The sequence below is a fragment of the Tachypleus tridentatus genome, chromosome 7 (assembly GCF_004210375.1).
Source record: "Tachypleus tridentatus isolate NWPU-2018 chromosome 7, ASM421037v1, whole genome shotgun sequence".
Lineage (NCBI taxonomy): Eukaryota > Metazoa > Arthropoda > Merostomata > Xiphosura > Limulidae > Tachypleus > Tachypleus tridentatus.
In genome coordinates, this window is record NC_134831.1 from 161,330,074 (window position 1) to 161,352,730 (window position 22,657).

Below are 22,657 nucleotides of genomic sequence, written 5' to 3' on the forward strand. Positions count from 1 at the left end.
ATTTGAGAAATGTCTCATCATGTGGATAATATATTTATCTTTTGTCGCCCCTTTCAAACTGCAGCTGAGAATCTAACAATGGTGTTCTAGGCTTCAAACTGATAACTTCAGATGCTTGCTCATGCAGATGGATGTAGTTTCTTGAATACTTAATTAGTAGAATTGAAGGTTACCACTACACCTGAAAAGATTCCAGTGGTCAAAAACTAATTTATACCTTCTAATAAATTAGAAATTTACAATCTTTTAAGTTCCACACCACAATATCATTGACTTGTAGTCAAGTTTTGTCAAAGTAACTACACCACTGTTTACACTTACCAAAAACGATGTTTGCACTTTTTACAAGAATGGGAATGCAAAGATGCATTCCAGTCTTTAAATATGCAGTAGTTAAAGCACTGGTGTCAAGTTATCCTCTTCAAGATTGTTTATTCATTCTGGATACAAATGGCTGTGAGAATGGAACTGTCACAAGTACATCATGACATAAAGTGCGTAATCTGTGCATGAACGTCGTGCATTTACTGTTTATGAGTACTGATACATAACGATAAAAAAAACTGCTTGTAATAATAACATTTATCAAACACAACTACCACTAGTGATATGGTGGAAAGGTCATCATTTAAGTGGATCATGGTTGAAAAGGTTAATTAACGTCAAAACTGTTGAAGGTATTTTTGTGTGTTGGACAACAACACTCATGATGATGAGAAACCCACTTGAAGTAAAAATGTATTCTCAAGGCGGTTGGTATGGGTATTAAAACTCTCTTTGTTAACCTAAAGATGACCTAAGAAGGTCGAGACGTTGTTCAGTAAATTATTGTAATTAAAGCTTTAATACCCATACTAGCCGTCTTGAGAATACATTATACAACACTGACCAGGTCAACAGTATTGAAACACAAAAATATTATCTTGTCAGGTAAAAATATTATGTCTGTTAATTGAGTATTTTTATAATTCACACTGTGTAGAAATTACGAGTAAACCATGGAATAAAAATCATCCAAACATAAATATTTCATTCTTATCAAGCCTGGCATGACCAGGTGATTAAGGCATTCGCCTCGTAATCCGAGGATCGCGTGTTCAAATCCTTGTCATACGAAATATACTCGCCCTTTCAGCCGTGGAGACGCTATAATGTAACGCTCAATCCAAATATTCGTTTGTAAAAGAGTAGCCCCTGAAATGGTGATGGATGGTTATGACTACCTGCCTTCCCTCTAGTCTTAAACTGCTAAATTAGGGACGGTGAAAGTAAAAAAACAAACAAACAATCATTCTTATTAGAAATGGCCCGGCATGGCCTAGCGCGTAAGGTGTGCGACTCGTAATCCGAGGGTCGTGGGTTCGCGCCCGCGTCGCGCTAAACATGCTCGCCCTCCCAGCCGTGGGGGTGTATAATGTTACGGTCAATCCCACTATTCGTTGGTAAAGAGTAGCCCAAGAGTTGGCGGTGGGTGGTGATGACTAGCTGCTTTCCCTCTAGTCTTACACTGCTAAATTAGGGACGGCTAGCACAGATAGCCCTCGAGTAGCTTTGAGCGAAATTTCCAAACAAACAAACAAACGTATTAGAAATATTGTTTTCTTAGTTCCAATGTTTCATGATTTAAAAATTCTAGCGTTACAACAAGAATTTGGCTCTATTTTTAAAAGTATACCCTTTATTTCCTTTACGATTTTAATCCCTCCTATTTTGGGGTCGGCCGGTATTTTTGTGAACTAAAAATATCGAAACGCAAGTGGCAATTCTATATGGGATTCATAGCAGACGAGTGAGTTTGGTAACTGCCACTTTATATTACGAGTCGAACACCGTATGAAATCCATGAAGTTGCACAATAGAAGAAAAACAAAATAATACAGAAAATTTGAAAATTGTTATTTTTCATAAACGTTGTTAGAATACCAATAAAATGCTGTATTTAACTAGGAAAATAAAGTAGCAAAACTTGAAATTGTAGGTTGGTTTCTGTTTATCTCAAGTTTTTAATATAACACTATATACAAATAAATTAGGTATTATAAAATGTTTATTAAACAGAAGATATACTTACGTGTTGGTTTTTTCTTTTTAAAGTTTATTTATATATTTAGGTATAAAGGATTAGTTTTTATTCACTGAACTGTATGTAGTACACAGCTGTGTAATTTCTAGTGGTTAAGTTATATTGATATAGCAATCACCACGTGATTGTTTTCTGTGATACTGTAATTCATTGAAAATTCAATTATTTGTGGTAACGTTGGTAGAGTGTGTATTTTGTAGAGTCATAGCAACATTGAACTTTCATTAAAACAAGATAAAATGGCAACATCTCGTAAAGTTAAGGTTTGTTTTGGTTTTGAGTTATACATTTAATTTTGTTAAATATATTGTATCTTATATTACAGAAAATAAACATTACTTGATAACGTGGTTTCTTACATCATCACTTAACTTTCAACAACAAATAGTAGTACTGGACTATAGTGATTTTTATTGTTTTGGGAAGAAATAATAGCATTAATACATCAGCAACCTATCCTAATTTTCCACTAAGTTTACATGGTATGGATATTCAGAAGTTTTGGATGTAACAGCATAATGGCCATAAATTAGTATATTTCTCAGAGTGGTACTAACATTTTACTTTAAGTCCGAACATTTAGCAAGCTGTGTAAAAAACGTCAAAATTAGTTCATGTAGTAGATTGTTATATGTGATTTTTCCCAGTGCAACATAAACAATATTTTTTAAATCTTTTTATTCGAATATTTCGTTTTGTTAAACGCGTTATTGTTTTTTGTGTTGTAGATTTCTTGAACAAATACAGTTTAATTTATTAATTATTTTCCTCATATTTTACTTTCAAGAAATGAAACAATGGCCTGGGGCCATCTTATAGGCTATTCCTTTATCTAATAGTACTGCTACCTTATCTTAAACTATTTAAATAAAGCCCTTTCCTCAACTAACCCAAAATATTTATCCATTCTCTTTCAGTTTTGGAGTATGTGAGGCTGAAGTCAGTCTACCATGGACTAACTTAATAATAAAGCAACATTGCTTTTAGTCACAAGTCCATATAATCTTTTTTCTTCATCTCTTAAACTTTCTTATTTTCTAGAATTGCTAAAAGCATCTGGATTTATGGGTTCTATACCTCTAACAATCTTTAAAATTTTAGTCCCCCCCCCCCAACTCTTCTCCCTTGCAGAGCAAACATAGAGAGAGATGTTAACCCATTTCTCTGTGTGTGTTTTCTTACAGCAAAGCCACATTGGGCTATCTGCTGAGCCCACTGAGGGAAATCAAACCCCTAATTTTAGCATTGTAAATCCCTAGACTTACTGCTGTACTAGCAAAGTGCCCCCGTTTCTCTGTGATAACCTCTCCAAACTTGATAATTTTTCTTTGAACTTTCCAACATCTTAAAAACCTTTTTTAAGTAAGATGACCAAAAGTGAACACACTATTTCAAATGAAGTCTGACTAGCATCTTTTTGAGCTAACTAATTTTACCTAGTTTATATTCTATCTCAGCAGAAACAGTTTTTATGAAAAAAATTTTATGTGTCACTTTATCAAAAGCTTCCTGAAAGTCCAAGTATACCAAATCTACTGTATTATCTAAGTCCAGGACAAATGTAACATTTAAACTCTCATTTACTTTTCAGGAAATCACTGATTTCCCCATTAAACTATTTTAAGATGCTGGTCTCCACTACTATTAATGACAGCTCATTCCATATGCAAATTATGATTTAAAACTACTTTAATTGGAATTTTGCCTGTCACTTCCAAACCTAAAAGCTGTATTCTCTTGTCTTTGAAGTACAGCACAAAGAACTCGGAAGTTTTTGTGATATGAATCCCCTAGATATGCTTAAATAAGATCACATCTTACCATCTTATCTTAAAAGAAACTAAATTAACATTTTTTGACTCATCCCAGTAGGATGACCTTTTACATTTTCAGAATAATCTGAGTGGTTCTCTTCTGAACTCTTTACAATAAACCAATATCTTTTCTTAGGTAAGGAGATCAGAACTGAGTAGTATGGTGACTTACATATCAATATATCAAGTTTCTTTTTTTCAAAAAAGCTGTTGAATGACTGTCTTTATAAAATGTGGAATTTAAGTTATAATAACCCAGTTGTATTATTTGGCACTTATAATGATTAAAAGCCATTAAAAAATATTTGTCAAACCTACAGATTGATAGTAATCGCTTTGTAGTATCTCCTCAACATCCTTGTTACAGCTATAAATACCCAAATGTTTAATGTCTGTAGAAAACTAACTAATAATATAAAGAAGAAAAAGCAAAGATCTAAACATTTACCACTGAGAAACTAAAAGCATGAAGGGTTTAGTTTGACTAGACCATTAATAGCAACTTTGTGACAGTCTTAGATTCCCTAACTTCTTTTTAATCAGTCCCTAAATTCATTTTTAACTAATCCCTAACTAGTTTTGCTCAGTTTTTATTAGTGTGGGCTTTTTTAGCTAATCTTTTGTATGGCAGCTTATCAAAACCTCTTCAAGAATTTGAGTACCACAAGCCAAAAACCTTTCTGTCATCTTGATAATTATAAAGTAACATGTTACTAAGGCAAGATGTTCATTTAGTTGATCCTTGTTCAGATTCATTTATGGTATTTTGCTATATGATTTTTCAGAGTTTCTTTTATTGGACAACTATTTTTTTACTGCAGGGGTAAGACTAATTAAATTAGGCTATAATGTGTGGGTGAACTGTTAGCATCTATAAAAATAACATTAACTACTATAAAATTTTTCAGACACCTGCAGTTATTAAAACAAAAGGCACTTCCACTGAGTTTCTATTGTACTAAATATAAAGATTAATAAAATTTTGTTCTTTGAAAGTAGCCTGAAATCTAATTTTTGACTTTATCCTGACGCTTTCTCACAGTTCTGTATAGTAGAGATTTAGAGATCATTAGTGTTATTTACACTGTAGTCACGTCAAGTCACATTGATCCAAATGTATGGAAGTATCAGAATCTTTAAAATGTATTTTTAAACACAAGAAAGTGAAAGCCTTGAAACCATGTGAAGACAAAAATAGGAGGTGCCAATTGGATTATGCAATTTATATAATAATTGAAGACTAATAAAATAATACAGATAACTTTATTATGCATACAGTTGTTTGTTTACTGATTGCATGCTGCCTTTACTTGTTTATACTCTTGCATTTGTCAATTGATAACTCATGCTGCTAATAGCGATATGGATAATGTCTCACAAAGTTTTGAAGAAAAAGGACAATGTCTCACCTAAATATTTTTTATATAGTCTACTTTCTAATTTTTTTTTAAAAGATATCTTGAAAGTTTGTTTGTTTGCAATTTTAGGTTTGTTTGTTTCAAAGTGAGAACTTAGTTATATCAGGAAAATTACTTCAGAAGAATGTTTGTTTCCAAGTGGGATTTTAATTAGATAGGTAATTTGTTAATTATAGCTTGTACTTTTCAAGATGAGAAATTACTCATTGGTGCAAAAAATTCAGCACTTTGTTGCATAAGATTGGCATCTGATTAGAAAGAAATGGTTCTATCTCAATAAAACAATTATGAAACACATTTTTCATTTGAATACAAGAGACTAAAAATCTTCAAAAAATGATTGGAAAACACAAAAGACATATGAAAAAACAATTTTGTCTGAACATAAAAAATATTACAATTCAATTCATGTAAAATAAAACTTAGAACAATTGCTCACAATTGAAACATCATTAAAAAACTTATTGTATATCTGTAAAAAATTACAGAAATCTTGGTGGTCAACTTCATTTGATTGCTATATTCAAGTCTCATAATTTTTCACAAAATATGGATCTTATGTTTTATCAAAGTAATACCAGTTTTTGCAAAACTATATATTTATGAATAGGAATGGAACGTCAAATGTTAGTTTGTTTTAAAGCAAGAGTCATTGATCATGAAGGTGAGATATTGTCCTGGATCCCTGCTAATAGTGTTCATTTTGTTCATAATCAGTTCATCTACCTGGATGTCTTGGTAATGTGGAATAATTGCATTACAAATGCATTCAAGTTAACGAGCCATCACTATTATTTAGCTGAGTTGTTATTTGTAGTTAGAGTTTTGGGCTGCCAGGTTTTTTGTTCTTGATAATGTAATAAAACATATTACAGATTTCTTCTCCCATAAAAATTAATAAGTGACATACCATACACTGTGTTGAGTGTGAGAAATTAGCAGGTAAGTGAAATTATCGTTGTAGGGACAGAAATAATGAAATAAAATTGCATTTACCCAAGGAGAAAGACATTATGAAGATTACATTCCAAGAATACTGTTGATGTGAATATAATGTGTATTCACTATGAGAAAATCTATATAGTCAATAAATAAGGTGAAAGAAAAGTGTCATTGGCTACTATTCATTTCTTAGCATTATATAGTTGAACAGTAATGGATATGATAAATTAACTTAGTAATCTGAAATCTGTTTAATCTCAAAGTCTAAGTTCAAGGGAGGTCCAAGTTTGATCTACATGTTTTTATATTGGGTTATACTAGTTTCAGAAAATTTCACTCTACGTCAGTAACCTTATTGTATATTTGATACTATTCACTGTGATGTAGGTGCAGCTTATCTCTGTTTGGTTAACTTGTGTTTGGGGTTTCTGATGATGAGTGGAAACTTGTATAGCCCAATAACACATGTTTATCAAAGTACAGATCAAACTGGACCTCCCTTGAACTTAGACTTCAACGTTAAACAATTTTCTAATTACTATATTTATTTGTTATAAGATTACATTCTCTTATGTAAAGTTGCATTTCCTCATCAATCATTTTTATTTAATCCAGGGAATATGTTCACTGTCATAACTAAAGAAATACAGATGAACCATGCATTTCCAATGAGGAAAACCAAGTGAATAGATGTGATTCCTATAGCAAAGTTAAATTCCTCAGGAATGTAGTATTTTGATCCCTATGATATCTAGTATGAATGTAGGCATCTCAGCAGACATTATTCAAACTAGTTTGTGGCATTTGTAGATTATTAAGTAAAATACTTTCATTTTATAATTAGTGGAGTGGATTTTTCATTCATCTTTTTATTTTTGCAGAACAATGTAAGAGAATAGAAATAATCACAGTAATAGTTATCTTCTTCAGAAACAAATTTGTGTTATGATCTGTATTGCAACTATTTTTAATTTCTCTGTTTGTGCAGTTTAAAAATGTTACATCTCAAAAACTATAATTCTAGACTACTTTTATTCTTTAACATACTTAAAGACTGAACTGTTAATTTTAACATTTTCCACAAACTATTTCTCATATGTAATGTTACATTTGGAAAAGAAAAAAAAGGTGGATTTTCTTTACCAATTAACACATCTTTGTAAATGTGGAATGCCTTGTTTATAACTTTAATGTTTTTACACTTAACACTACAAGACTTGTGTCCTTGTAAGAAACACCAGATGTGAATTCTGTGCAGGCTTGTTATTGATACAGTCTAGGAATAAATATGATAAAAGTTAAGTAGTGTGTGACTGTAGACATTGAATACAAGTAAATATCTTCTGTTTATTTTGGTAGAGTACTGTGTAGAGAGCAAAGACAGAAGGTTAATAATATAATGTGCATATTTAGTAAATTACAAAAATATCACTGACAAAGTTTTTCTTATAATATGACAAGTGGAAATGATTTCATGTGTTGGGAGTTCCAATGTAAATAAATCTATAGATAGTTTGGATTTATCACCGCTGTATGTTGACCTTTCAAAAGCATCAGAATGTGTGTTTTTTACCTTGAGGTGATTTGTTTCATTCAGGTAGGGATTGTTAGTGGCTCGGGATTGGATGATCCAGATATTCTTGAAGACAGACAAGAGAAGTTTGTGGATACCCCATATGGAAAGGTTATTTTTTTAATTATCTTGTAAGGTATTTTCTACTTGTGTGTGTCTATATATATACACACAGTGTCTGAAAGGCCTGGAACCACAGGTGATTTGCTGCTTTTCTTAATTTCGGATACATCGCTGGTCATGGTGCTGTCTAAAGCACAAGAAAGTCAAGTTACTCCTGCTGTAATCCAAACTTGTTTTGAATAACAAGGATGACTTGTGGAACACATTTTGTAAAATTATTTGAAATGCCTATAGTCCCAGACATTTCCAACACCCTATGCATATGTACATAAGGCATGTTTCTAGTTTTTGGATACAGAATTCTCATTAGGATTAATCTATTTTAACCATTGTACATTTGGTAATTCTACATACTAGTATTATGTTTAGTTCTGATCTCATAATATAGGGAAGATTTTCCTGTGTATTGAAAGGATTCACAAGAAGACACCTAGTGTGAAGGACTTACTCACACATATGATTTATGTTAGAACGTGAGATGAGATCTAAACTGAAACACTTATCAAAACTTAATAGTTTTGGGATTAACTGGTTAACAACATAGAAATGAATGTTAAAATGTCATAATTATGAAAGTAGGGAGTTGAAATAGAAGTGTGTATCTAAAAAAATTCCCTCCTGTGTATTTGAGTTATTCAAATATTAAATAACTGGTTAAAATGCTAATAAAGTGTATTTAGGTAGTGTGGCTTCATACTTTAGGCTCATAGTCAGATGTTTGAGATTTCAAGGCTGGCCCATATTGTGCTGTGTCCTTGAGCAAGACAATTTATCTCTGCTTGATAGTTTGAGTTACTAAAAAGTGTCTTATTATCAATTGCTAAAAGGTTAACTGTTCAGTTACAAGGTATATAAAAGGTCGTGGTTTCAGTACTGAGCTAAGAATACGAAAACATACAGTGATTACCATCCATATATATACATGCACCGATTATTTATATATATTTTATTTTTTTGTCTTATGAACTAGCTTGAACATTCTGGATTTATGAAATCAATAAGACTGATTGCAAGGTATAAACAGGTGATATTATGTAAATATCTTTTATTATGTAAAATACATTGTATGAGTTTGTTTTGAAGGTTAAGCTCATTATGCTTGTAAATATTTCATAGCCTTCTGATGCTCTTATCACTGGGAAGATATGTGGAGTAGAGTGTGTATTAGTTGCAAGGTAAGTTCTTTTTAAGTACCACAAGATTAAAAGAATAAATTTAAGACATAGACAAGCTAAAATAAAAAATAAGAACCTCCCACTCCTGTGATTTCCTGACATGTTAATATATTTAGCCAATCTAGTAGAATGGCTCCTCCTACTGCTCCATTCTTTTGAAATGTCTTATCCCACTTCATTTTTTTTACCAAATGTTCATTGCTTAAAGAGAGAGAAGTTTCGTATTTGTGTAATTTTTAAATACAATAGCCTGAAGGAGAAAAATCATAATGTTGCCCAAATTGTTGGCGTGTGACTAAAATGTTTCTCTGAACAGATGTGACATTGTTTAAAAGGCACATATAGATTGTATGGAAACGCAAATAAATTACTGGATTTTGTTTTCATTACCATATTAAGGTGATAATTATTTAGTTTTCTAAAAAACAAAAAAGTTTTATATTTATTTAAGAGCTTTTGAAGGTTACAGAAACTTAATTTGAGACTTTTGAGACAAAGAAAAGTATTTTTAATCTTAATTTCAAATTCACTTTGCACTCAGACTTGTAAAAAAAGTTTTGATATATTCATGGACAAATCTGTAGTAAACGTACTTCATTAAAAAACTGATTTTTTTGTGTACAAGCAACATATGATGTCTACTAAGTGTCTGCTATATTTTGGGAAGAAACACATACTATAATAAAAATTTTGGTATGAGACCTACAGTGAATACAATGTGGTTACAAGGTCAGTCAGTTTGACCAGTTCTGTGTTGAGAGAGTTATTGATAAATGGTGTGGAGAACAAAACTGATGCAGACGTATTTAAGGATAACTGTTATTAAGAACAAGAAGAATGTAGATGTATTTAATGAAAAATGATGTGGAGAACAAATAGGTTGTGTACATATTTAACAATAAATGTCATGGAGAACAAGAAGGATATAGATGTGTTTAATGATAATAGTGTGGAGAACAAATGGATTGTGTACATATTTAACAATAAATGTCATGGAGAACAAGAAGGATATAGATGTGTTTAATGATAATAGTGTGGAGAACAAATGGATTGTGTACATATTTAACAATAAAGAGTCATGGAGAACAAGAAGGATATAGATGTGTTTAATGATAATAGTGTGGAGAACAAATGGATTGTGTACATATTTAACAATAAATGTCATGGAGAACAAGAAGGATATAGATGTGTTTAATGATAATAGTGTGGAGAACAAATGGATTGTGTACATATTTAACAATAAATGTCATGGAGAACAAGAAGGATATAGATGTGTTTAATGATAGTAGTGTGGAGAACAAATGGATTGTGTACATATTTAACAATAAATGTCATGGAGAACAAGAAAAATGTAGATGTGTTTAATGATAATAGTGTGGAGAACAAATGGATTGTGTACATATTTAACAATAAATGTCATGGAGAACAAGAAAAATGTAGATGTGTTTATTGAAAAATGATGTGCAGAATGAATGAGTTGAGGACGTGTTTAATAATAAATGTTATTGAGAACAAGAAGAATGTAGATTTGTTTAATGAAAAATGGTGTGCAAAACAAAACTGATGCATATGTATTTAACAATAACTGTCATTAAGAATAAGAAGGATGTAGATGTGTTTAATAAAAAATGGAGTGGAGAAAAAATGGGTTGTGGACATATTTAACAGTAAATGTCATGGAGAACAAAAAGGATGTAGATGTGTTTCATAAGTTTTAAAGGTACAAAAAGAAGCTTAGCCCATCAAAGATTCCTAACTTTCAACCATAATCACCCTTTACTACTCATGTATTTATTCAGTTTTTTCTTGAACTCAGTTAAATTTTCTACCTCCAAAACCCTGGAAGGCAGCTCCTTCCAAAAGCCAACCACCCTGTTTGAGAAATAGTACTGTCTAAACTGCGGATGATACTCTACAGTAACAAAATTTGAATTTATGACCTCTTGTCATATTGTTTTCACTGCTAAATGCATAAAAGTTTGATAGAACTATATTATCTGTACCCTAAATAATTTTAAACACCTCAATTAAATCCCCTTTGACCCTTCTACCTGAAGAGATTTTGGTCTCTAAACTGTCAGACTTAAAAATCTTCCAGTCAGTACCTCTAAAATTAAAATTCCACACAGCAACAACATGCTTTCTTGAGCTATCATTCTGATCACATTATACAATTTCTCACCAACTCCCACATTCTGGCCTGATAGTTTATAACAAATCTCAATTACAACTAACACTAATGCAAATTGACTCAACCTTGTTGCTATTTTCTTTAATATGTTATAAATACTCACACATAAAACTATTCCCCCCTTCCTTTATTCAGTACTCTGTCTCTGGTAAATAATCTATAATGTGGTATTTCAAAATTTTTCTCTTATCAAAATTGTTCAAATCCAACCTAGTTTCAATGATACTCATAATATCAAAATTCTCAGTTTCTACAATTGCTTTGAACTCATTAGTTTTATTTCTAATATTCCTAGCATTACAATACTAGCAGTTAATCATAGATTGTTAAACTAAATTTGTGTTTTATGTCTGTTGTACATGGTTTCCTGTCAACTGTATTTCCTATTTTACTAATACCATATCCCTCACTTCTCTCTAGCTCTAGATTATATTTACCACTACAGCTAAGTTAAAAGGCTTTGCTAACATGTTAGCCTCTGCTTTCTTAACTGCTTTCTTAAGTGTAAGCCATTCATTCCAAAAAGATTAACCTTCCCATTATAATTATCCTACAAATCCAACCAACCTCTTTGTTCATACTTACATATTGATCTAAGCCTGGCATTCAATCATAGTGACCTACTTAGTATCTCATCCCCACTATTTATTCTTGACAATATCCCTAACAAAATCAACCTATGGCATCTTTCCTTAAATACCCTTATCAATGTATTATACTTACCAGTAAGCTCTTTAGATCAATCTTTCCTTTCATCATTAGCCTCAACATGTACCACAACAACTGCATTGCTACTAGCACCCTAAACTATCCCTCTGGTTCTATCAGTTATATCCTGAAACCCTGCTCCTGGATAGCATAAACCTACTATTTTGCTTCTGTTTACTCTACATGCCTAATTAGAGACTTAATGTTGTGGGGAACAAAAAGGATATGGACATATTTACTGATAGTGTGTTGGAGAACAAAAAGGATGTGGACATATATGAGGATAATGTTGTAGAAAATAAATGTTTGTGGAGAAGACAAATTGGCTCAAACATAGAGCAATTATCAGGTCATTTTATAAGTAATGTTAAAAAATTTAATACAGAAAGTGCATCATCATTTCTGTCTTTATAGAAGGCTTTAATGACTAAAATATGTAGTGGGTCATGTATAACAGTGTTCAAACAAATAAAAGAAACTAGCCCAACTTCACTTTTTAAGATCATTAATCAAATAAACCCTTATGAAGATGGATGTGTCTGAGGAACACATTAGGCATATAATGCTTGCTTCATGAGTATAAAAAAAGCAATAGTGCAGCAGAAACTACACAAAACATTTAAGGTGTTTATGGTGCGGAGTCTCTCAATGAAAGAAAATGTTGAAGGTAGTTTTCAGAAGTTCAGATCAGGTGACTACAGCTTAAGTGATTTTTCACGTTCAGGTCATCCTGTTGAGTTTAATGATGACTTCCTGCTGGCTGCACTTGATGAAGATTGTGCTGTAACAGTTGAAGAACCAGCACAGAAGCTTAATTCATCCCATTCAAGAGTTCACCGTCATCTGTAACAACTTGGAAAGGTGTCAAAACTTGGAAAATGGATCCCCCATGATTTGACAGAAGCCATCCTTTGAACAAGATTGAATTGTTTTTAGGAGGATGTTTGGTTTCTTTCAATTTTTTATTTTCTGCTCTTTGTGTAGGGGAAGTAAAATAATTTCATTGCAATGAGAGGGTGTGAAGGCTTAACCATAGAACTGAGGGATCCATGTGGACCTCATTGGCTTTCAGCATACATATTTATAAACTATTTATGCACCAAATTTTTTGTGGGTCCATGACATTGTTCATTATGGGTTCTTCATAACATAAAAGTCACAGAAAGAAAGTGACAAAAATATCATCAATACTGTTTGGATTACTAGTTGGATTCCCTATGTAATTTGTTACTCCAATTACTGGTGGGATTGCCCATGTATTTTGTTACTCCCATTACTAGTTGGATTCCCCATGTAATTTGTTACCCCAATTACTGGTGGGATTGCCCATGTATTTTGTTACTTCCATTACTGGTGGGATTGCTCATGTATTTTGTTACTCCCATTACTGGTGAGATCCTCCATGTATTTTGTTAATCCCATTACTAGTAGGATCCCTCATTTTTTTAACTCCATTTACTAGAAGGTATCCCCAGTTTTGCAGTGAGTATTATAACAGAGAAAACATAACATAATATAGTATATGGACCTGGTGGTAGTGAACAGTATGAAAACAAGTTGGTGGTTTGCAAAGGCTGTTAATAGTTATCTCTTTCAGTGGGTTTGATGTACTAATTGTTCAATGTAACAGAATGAAAACTTAGGTACTCATGTTTCAGACAGACATGGACGAAAGCACACAATAAATCCAAGTGAAATCAACTCACGAGCTAATATCTGGGCCCTCAAGCAAGAAGGCTGTACACATATCTTGGCAACTACTGCATGTGGATCTTTGCGAGAGGAAATTCATCCTGGAGATTTTATAATTCCTGATCAGTTCCTAGACAGGTGAGAAACTTTGGTTTCTTGCTTTAGTATATTACAAGAAATTGCTTTTGAGTTACTGACAGATATATTTAAAAACAAAACAAAAGATGGATGTTTTTGTTTGTATGAAAAATTAATAAGATGAAAAACACTTAAAAGAAAAAATATTTTATTTAAGTAGTAAAAGAATAACAAATGTCCCTATTAGATTAATTAGTGGTGTAAACATTGTGGTTGTGGTTTGGGGAAATTATGAAAGTGTTTTTTGTGTTTTAATTAAAAGTGAAGTTTGTTCAAAATATTACACAGAACATATGTTTAAAGCTTGATAATGTAAAATTGTTACCTTAGTTTTTCAGGAACACTGATGTGGATCTCGTAAGTTTAAAGTATGCATAAAAATATGGATTCCAGAAAATAATTTTTGACTCAAACAGCAAAGGAAAAATTTTTTATAAAAGAACAAATGGAACAGAGTTGTATTCATAATCAGTGTAAATGTTTATGTCTTAGATTGGTCAGCTTCTTAAGTCATTTGTGTCTAAGGTGCTTGTTGGGGTTGGAAAGGCTCTATACCTATGTTTGCATTGGACAAGATCAGAAGGAATTATCACATTTTCAAATCAAACAATGAGTTTGTAATCTCAAGCTGCACATGTATCCTATTATTGCAAGAAACATATATAGAAGAAAACGTTCCAGCTCATCCTAATTTGTATAAGTATCTGTGTTACTCATTTGGATATGACTCATTTGCCACTCTCTCTCCAATATATAACCTATGCTTATTAAAAGTATTAGCATATGTTTTTAACCTTTCAACATCTGGTTAACAAAAATTTCATAATTAAGTACAGAACAATTGCTTGAAAATTTAGAAAAACTGCTAGAATATATATAACTGATGATATATTCTAAATAAGGTATAAAAGAGTGAAATCAATAGCTACTGGATTTCAGCTATGATGGGGTAAACAGATGCATACTTTACTATAAAATTAGAAACATTCTTTGAATACGTGGATCTGAATTGAGTTAGAACATTTATGATTCCTATGCTTTAAGACTTATATCAGTTTACAAGGTAAATTTTCATACAAAATTTGTAGAAGCACTGATGCATTATGAAATATTAGTTTATTATTTTAAGAATAAGGTATGCTTAGTTACTAAAATTAAAGTTGAAGACTCTCTTCATCTTAGTATATTTTAGATCACAAGTACAGGCAATATTTTAGTGAGAAACATACAGAGATATGCCACACATAGCTTTATTTTTTGTTTAAAAAAGTAACTTTATTTTGTTATTCCTTCCAGAACTACAAAGCGAGCTAGTACTTTTTACGATGGAGGTCCAAACTCTCCCAAAGGTGTGTGTCACATCACAATGCACACACCATTTTGTCCACACACAAGACAGGTATGTTTAGCTTAATTAATTTTGTTAGTTATTGTCACCAACCTACACCTACCCAGAAGAGAATGAGTTATATGTAATTTATGTAACCAATAAGTTTATTGGTTTATAATGGTATCCTTTTATGTATTAAAAACTTTAGTGTCATTTGTCACATATGTTAGGTCATTTTCTTTTTTATGATTCCACATTTAGAGGATTAATTTTGTAAAAATTTTTGTTCAGGAAGTTCTGTAATGTGAGTTTTTTTTCCTTGACTTTCAGGTATTCAAGGATGCAATAAAGCAACTGGGTTATACCGTGCACCAATCAGGAACTGTTATAACTATTGAGGGGCCACGCTTCTCCAGCAGGGCCGAGAGCAATCTTTTCCGGTGTTGGGGTGCTGATATAATCAATATGACAACTGTACCAGAGGTTTAATTGAATTTGTTTTTCCCTAGAGTGGTAAAGGGGATGAAATATAACAATTGTTGGATAACATTTAACTGAAATAAACATCAATATTAAAGTGGATATATAATAGTAAATCCACCACAGTTTTTATGGTGATTGTTTTACCAAATGTTATATTAACATGGAGTGGAGTTTTGCTACGTATAGCTCATATTAAATAGATTACAAAACTATATTTATTCATGATTTTAATCTGTTGTATTTATTGCCATCTTGACTGATAAGAATATAAATTTTATCTATATTTTTAAAACAAAAGTGGCTATTTAATATAAATGGAAGAGCAAAATTTAGTCTGTTCCACTTGGCAAGTTATGCTGCCTTTCTCACTTTATGATTTATGCTTCAATCTCTTTGTTTCAATATAATATTTGTTTAGTCATAGCAGTTTTGGTATTTCATTCTTATATTCAACTGAAACATTTTAATAATTTTTACATGTCAGGTTATTTTAGCAAAGGAAGCTGGAGTGTGCTATGCTGCTGTGGCCATGGCAACTGATTATGACTGTTGGCATGATGAACAGGAAGCAGTGAGTGAAAAATTCTTTTAACATGGGAAATATATTTATATGGCAAATATAATACCTGAATGCTTCTCTTTATATTTATTACATTTTTTTGAAAAATATGACAAATGCAAAATCTGTGGATTTATAATACACTCATCTTAGTGACAAGATTGGTCAAAGTTAATATTGATTCCTGTTTTCAACTGAATGTACAGTACTTTTTACTTTTTAAAATTTAATTCCTCCAGTAGATCAGTGCTAAGTATGAAGGCTTAAAATGTTAAGAAACCAGGTTTCAATACCTGTGGTGGGCACAGCATGGGTAACCAATTCTATAACTTTGTGTTTAACAACAAAACAGAATTTACTTTTGCAGTAAGTAGTCAAAGTTTATTTTTGCCATTATAAATTAAAAATACTCCAAGTGGTTCATAAAAGTTAGATGTTGAACCAGAAACCTGCTGTTTGTTTTACAGTTTTTAAGGACTCAAGATTGAAAACAAAAATGTTGTTAAATATGATAAACATTATCAAAACCCAGTTACTTTCTGTATTATTTGAAAAACAGAGGAACATTTTTAAATGTTCTTTTCCATTATAAGTCCTACAGTTGTTTGGTCAAAGAATAATATTATTTGTAAGGATGTAATAACATCTTTACAGTGATCAGTAACCACAACAGAATGCATGAAATTGCAAGATAGCATCTTCAAAAATATTCTTCATAATGCCTCAAACAAGCAATATTTTTCTTAGCATTATTTTCACCCCTTTTAATGACTAGACTTTGCAATTAGCAGTAAAGTCTGTCATTCAGTGACTTACTCCAGCATTAAGTTTTACTAGTTCCATGGTACTTGGAAATTTCTTTATTGCAAAGTGTGAATGTTTTGTGATTTAATGTACTTTCATTACATTTTGTTTCAGAAATTAATAAAGTTGCTAAATATTATACAAACACTTAACAGTTCTGTTGATGTACAAAATAAAGATTGTGTATTTTGGCCAGTGGTATTCTTTTTTCTTAACATTTATCATCAATTAACCCACGAATTCTGGTTTGATTACTCAAAAAACATCAGTACTTTATCACTGACATCACAATATGCATAACATTTTAAACTCAGTATTAAGTAATTTACATCACCACAGAATCTTACAAGAATCCAAATATATATTCTTTACTCTTCATCTTCTTTAGGTGCATTTGGAAACAGTACTTAACGTATTGAAAGAAAATGGTCAAAAAGCAATCGAATTGTTGAAGAAAGCAGTGGAGATTATTTCTCAGAAGGACTGGACAAATATACTTAAGTTTTATGAGGTAAGAGCTTGTTCTGTCATTCTGTTTCATCAGTTATTTTCTTTTAATGTGTTTTGTAGAGTGTAAATGTAAATTAAGTACTAATTAAACTATTATACAGTATTTTCAGGATTTAAAAATTGTTTCCAGTAAACTAGAATCTTCCACAGGTTTTGAAAAGTGCTTAATGTAATTCTTACATGTTTTAGTTTAAATATATATATAATCATAACTAATGTGGATTAAAAATAAATACTCTATCATTATACTATGATATCTACACCTGTTAAGAAAGCAGTGAGCTACTTAAATACTGTTGGTATGGGATGGTCAAAGTGTCATGACCTTATTTGTTTTGTTTTTTCAAACGTTTTTTTTATCAATGTACCTCTCTTCAAGGTGGATTCCTGTATGTAGGAAGGGGACCTCCCATAGAAGATTCTATAATTTCAGTGTACCTCCTCTGGTATCTGAACATCCACCCACTTGTTTGCCATATGTGGTGACCAGTGAAGTGGAGGAGAGGATTCTGGTGATGGACAGATCCAAACCCAACATGTCACTTTGGCTTTGAATTCCTGAAGATGTGTGGCCTTGGGATGGTCCCCCCAGCATCAGTTGGCTGGTTCTTATGAGCTAGGGATGTTCTCAACAGGTGTTGTGGACATTGTGTTTGATGCTGGTGTTTGGTTATAGTGCTTCAGTATCCTTGTTTGGTAGTGTGGTGTGTTCCCTCATAGGGCTGTATTGTGAGCAGGTCAGTGGGCACTGAAATTTATTCTATTTATTATAGATACCCCAATTCATGAAAAAAATAAAACAGAAAACAAAACAGATAATTGGTAAAGGACCACAAATGGACAACTTTGTTATACAGTCACCATCACAGTTGGATTCCTCTCCTCAATTTCTCATTCTTCATTCATTATTTGAGAAATCCTTAAGGCAGATGTCTCCATTTTTCATTCAAAAGGGATTAGAGGAGCTTGTCGGCTCCCCTGAGTCAGTCATGAAGTTGCATTCTGGAGACATTTTGGTGGAAACATTTATGGAATACCAAACTCCTCATGAAGTTGAAGGCTATTGGGGATATACCCATTTAGGTTACTCCCCATGTTACTTTGAATTCCTCAAGAGGGATTTAAAGAACATTCCAGAATCAGAGATCCTTGCTGGTTCGTCCAGCCAAGGTGATTATGCATTGTGCTGCATCTCCACTCATAAGGGAGGAATAATGCTGCCTACAGATGTTCTTATTTTGATACTTACATTGTCATATCCACCCACAACTATCAAGGCAGGTTATTTGAACTGTAAGATAAGGCCATATTTTCCAAACCTTTTCCAATGGTCTCCAAGGTCAGCGGTTTGGTCATTCAAAGGCATCTTGTCATGGTTCTTTGACATGTGCTTTTAACAGTGCCAAAAACTACAATACCAATGAGTGCAAACTGGAACCTCACTATTTTAACTGTAGTGGTTTTCACCTCTCTCACTTTCATTCTTGCCTTAAGTTGGTGGAGAAGAAATATGTCCAATGTTTAAAAACTGTGAAAAATATTTCTTACCCAGAGGCTCAGAAGGTATTGTCTCCCACTCCATATTGGACATATGCTGCAGCACTACATTCCACTGTTATAATGGGAGTGCAGACAGTTATTTCTGTGCCTCTGACACAGTTGTTCTCCAACCACGTGAAGAACCTTTTTGCCCCTTGTTGATGTCCACTCCTATTCTTGTTCCTACCATTCCTTCCAGTGGCTTTCCAGATCTACTTCCTTTGGCTCTGGCTTCTGCTTGGGTCCATCTTCTTCTTCAGCCCTGATGCAGCACGATTATTTGTTTACACCCTCAATTGCCAGAATTTATGTCCACCAACAGAGACCTGCACAGGGTAGGATCTATTCTACTAAAGAAAAATGACATGATCAAAAACTGAAGGACTCTATGCTCATTTCTCTTCCACCTAAGTAAAAATGGCCACTTTGTTACAGTGGAACTGCCAAGGCTTCCATTCTATTGTGGATGACATTAAGGCTTTGATTGATTCTTATCATCCTATGAGTCTTTCCTTGCAGGAAACATTTTTGGTAGTTGTCTTTGTACTGGAATGACAGGTTGTGTGATGAAAGAAAGCACAGAGGGGTGGCATCAATGGTTGACCAGCATGTGCCCACTCTGTCTTCGCCAGTTGATATACCCTTAGAGGCTGTAGTCACCTGTGTTTCCTTGGATTGTAATATTATTTGTTCTCTTTACCTGTCTCCTGGAGAGACCTATTATCAATCAGACTTTTATGCTAGTTTTGAACATTTCTTGTATCCCTTTCTAATCATCGGGGTCTTTAATAGACAATCTCCTCTGGGGTGTTGCTGATACTGATGGGAGGGTTCATTCCATTGAGGATATGCTTTTGGATCACAACTCTTCTCTCTTCAGTACTGATTCTTATACTAATTTTCATATCATAGTTAGTCTTTTACTACTATTAATCTCTCTGTCTGCCTTACTTCACTTTTCTTAGGGTTTGACAGTGATTATTTTCCTGTCATTTTGAGAGAGACTGGCTCTAGTCAATGCTACCCAACCTACATGCCTCAGTGGAAGTTGGACTAGGCCAACTGGCCCTCTTTTACTTTTCTCTTGGAATTTGATCCTGTCTGTCATCGATAAACAACTGTGTGGGAGCAGTTATTAATTGAATTGTCCAGGCAGTTGCTCAATCTATTCCTAAAACCTTGACACATTTTCCATGGTATCCTCATCAATGATAGAGTCTTGCCTGCTAAATGGCATGAAAGTATCAAAAACTGGCTTGGGATACCTTTTGTAGGTATCCCACACTTTCAAACCACATTATATTTTAGCAGGCCTCTGCTCATGTTCAGTGGGTAAGATGTCAAAGCCAGAAAGAATCTTGGATTAAGTTCACAACTAGCATATTTTCTACCACCAGTTCCAAAATCATATCCAACAAGATTCAAAAGGTCAGTGAGCAGTATACTTCCCCTTTCAATCCCGTTTTCTAATGGTCAAGAAGTTGCTGATGCTCAGAGATCACCAATACTCTTAGCAAAAGCTTTTCTCATACATCTAGCACTTCTTGGCCATCAAGTCTCAGGCAGAATAAGTAGTGTAGGGTTAAACGAATTTTTTTTAACCCCATTATAGTTTTATTTTTAACTCTTGGAATTCCAGTTGCATCTTTCTTTTTTTAGGTGATGCATATTTTGCAAATATGTTATACTTATTTAAACACACAGCTTTAAAGAATTCATTGTGATAGAAATGTTTACATTTCTTGAAGATTATTTTTGTATTTATACATTCTTTTAAAATTTTCATATAAAGGTTTTATTCTATAAACTGTATATTTGATTCAGTAACTTGTGTAAAATAAAAATAGCTTTCTTATTTTGCCAAAATTAGAAGGAAGCTTCCTGTTTTTACATTTATTTAGCCATACAAGGCCTAAAACAGCAGTTTTGTTGGAGAAATAAACTTAAAATCTAGTGAAGAATTAATTATTTAAGCCTAATATCTTGTTCTCCAAAAATTGTTTTTTTCAGTCATAATTTAAATGAAATACAAATCAGGGTTACAGTTATAGTTTAACCTAGAATATGCATTAGCAGATTATTTGGTAGATTAATTGTGCCATGATCCAGGAAATACTACAAGTGTTATAATTCAGCATTACTTTGCACTGCTTTTGTTACAGTTTCTATTATTTTTGGTGTTCATTTCATTCTTTGTTAGTTGGCACAGATAGCCTAGTTGCTTTGCACCATAGAATGCCAAACCCACCTACTCTTCGTTAGTTTGTTTGATCATTTATTAATGTTGAACGTCTTGAATATGAAGAACAGGGTGCCAAAATGCAAACAGGTTATGCTGAGAGTGCAACAAAAACTGAAAAGTAAATGAGGTTTGATGAAATCTATTGTTCTGCAATTTAAAACAAAGCACAACATAACTAAAGAAACAGAAGACCTTAAATGATTATTGTGATTTTTTTAAAACCTACCAGGTAGTAATTTGTTTTCCTAAGAAAGAGATACATGGTGTAATATTTAAACAGTCATTACTCTTTGTACCCCATTCCTCTTTGTTACTCAAGATGTTGCAGAATTTTTTTCCTTCTAGCAATATCTCAACAAGACACACTTCTATCACTTTGTTCTAACTTCTCTACAAATGGCTACTGAATTGGAAGCATTATTACTTTCACTGTTCAAATGAACATATTCATGATTGTGAGCCTCTGACATCTTGAATCCGAAATGTAAGCAGTTACCAAACCATTACAACTGAGATAAAAATGAGTGTAGCTTAATTCTTTTTCAAAGTCACAAGAACAAATGAACATTATTTTGTTCAAAACTATAACTTTCATTGTAGGGGACTACTAGTAAGTGTTATGTTACAGTTAAATTCAGTTTATTTCATTGGGAGCTCTACAAAGTAAAACAAAAATATATGTATAGATTTACATAAATAACCGTCTTCAGTTTAATTTTTTTTTTATATGTGTGAAAAAAAACCTACAAGTTTACTTTGTGTGTGTGTGTATAGTTTAATGACGAATTAATTCACAGATATGATTTTTTGATTGCCCAGTTTGTAGGTGTTTATCTTTAAACATTAACTTATTTTAGTTACTACCAGTTTGGATATCAGAGCTTTATCTTTTGAAGGAAATATTTCTCTTACCTTTTCAGGATGAAGTTGCTTCGTGTGTTTTACTTCCTTAAGACACACATGGTCATTGTTGCAGATATCGGCCTGGAAATATTTACAGTAGATAACTGCTATCACTATTGTACGAGTGATTATTTTAACCATGTTCTGCTAGGCTTATGCAACTTGATATGCCAGCTGAAGATTAAAACATATTCTACACCCCCATAGCAGTATAAAGGTTTCTTTTATGGCTAAAATGTCATATTAGCCTGTATTCCTTTCAATGATAACTTGTACTTTGGTTATGATTGCATCTACAAGAGTTACACACTTGCTTAAGTAAAATTAATACATAACCACTGTGTCAGTTTCCATTAAGCTAAACAAATAGCAATAAAACAATTATTTTAATATGCACAATTACTGTCACGTTATGTTCTTATGGATGTTT

General features: G+C 32.5%; 1 protein-coding gene across 1 annotated transcript; it reads left to right on the forward strand.

Annotated features, from left to right (window-relative positions):
- The first annotated feature begins 2,188 nt into the window (after positions 1-2,188).
- LOC143257054 (S-methyl-5'-thioadenosine phosphorylase-like) lies at positions 2,189-22,624 on the forward strand. Its single transcript, XM_076515169.1, has 9 exons — positions 2,189-2,346; positions 7,855-7,941; positions 9,070-9,128; positions 13,690-13,857; positions 15,154-15,256; positions 15,518-15,670; positions 16,155-16,241; positions 17,422-17,544; positions 22,245-22,624. Exons 1-9 carry the CDS (start codon positions 2,323-2,325, stop codon positions 22,275-22,277), a joined length of 837 nt encoding a protein of 278 aa, XP_076371284.1. The 5' UTR covers positions 2,189-2,322; the 3' UTR covers positions 22,278-22,624.
- The last annotated feature ends 33 nt before the right edge of the window (positions 22,625-22,657 follow it).

What these genes read in the sequence shown, in the direction of transcription:
- LOC143257054 (XM_076515169.1), top strand. Translation starts at nt 2,323, where the DNA reads ATGGCAACATCTCGTAAAGTTAAG. An exon ending in GAGTGTGTATTAGTTGCAAG is followed by an intron (nt 9,129 to 13,689) that starts GTAAGTTCTTTT and finishes TGTTTCAGACAG; the next exon opens with ACATGGACGAAAGCACACAA. An exon ending in ATATGACAACTGTACCAGAG is followed by an intron (nt 15,671 to 16,154) that starts GTTTAATTGAAT and finishes TTTACATGTCAG; the next exon opens with GTTATTTTAGCAAAGGAAGC.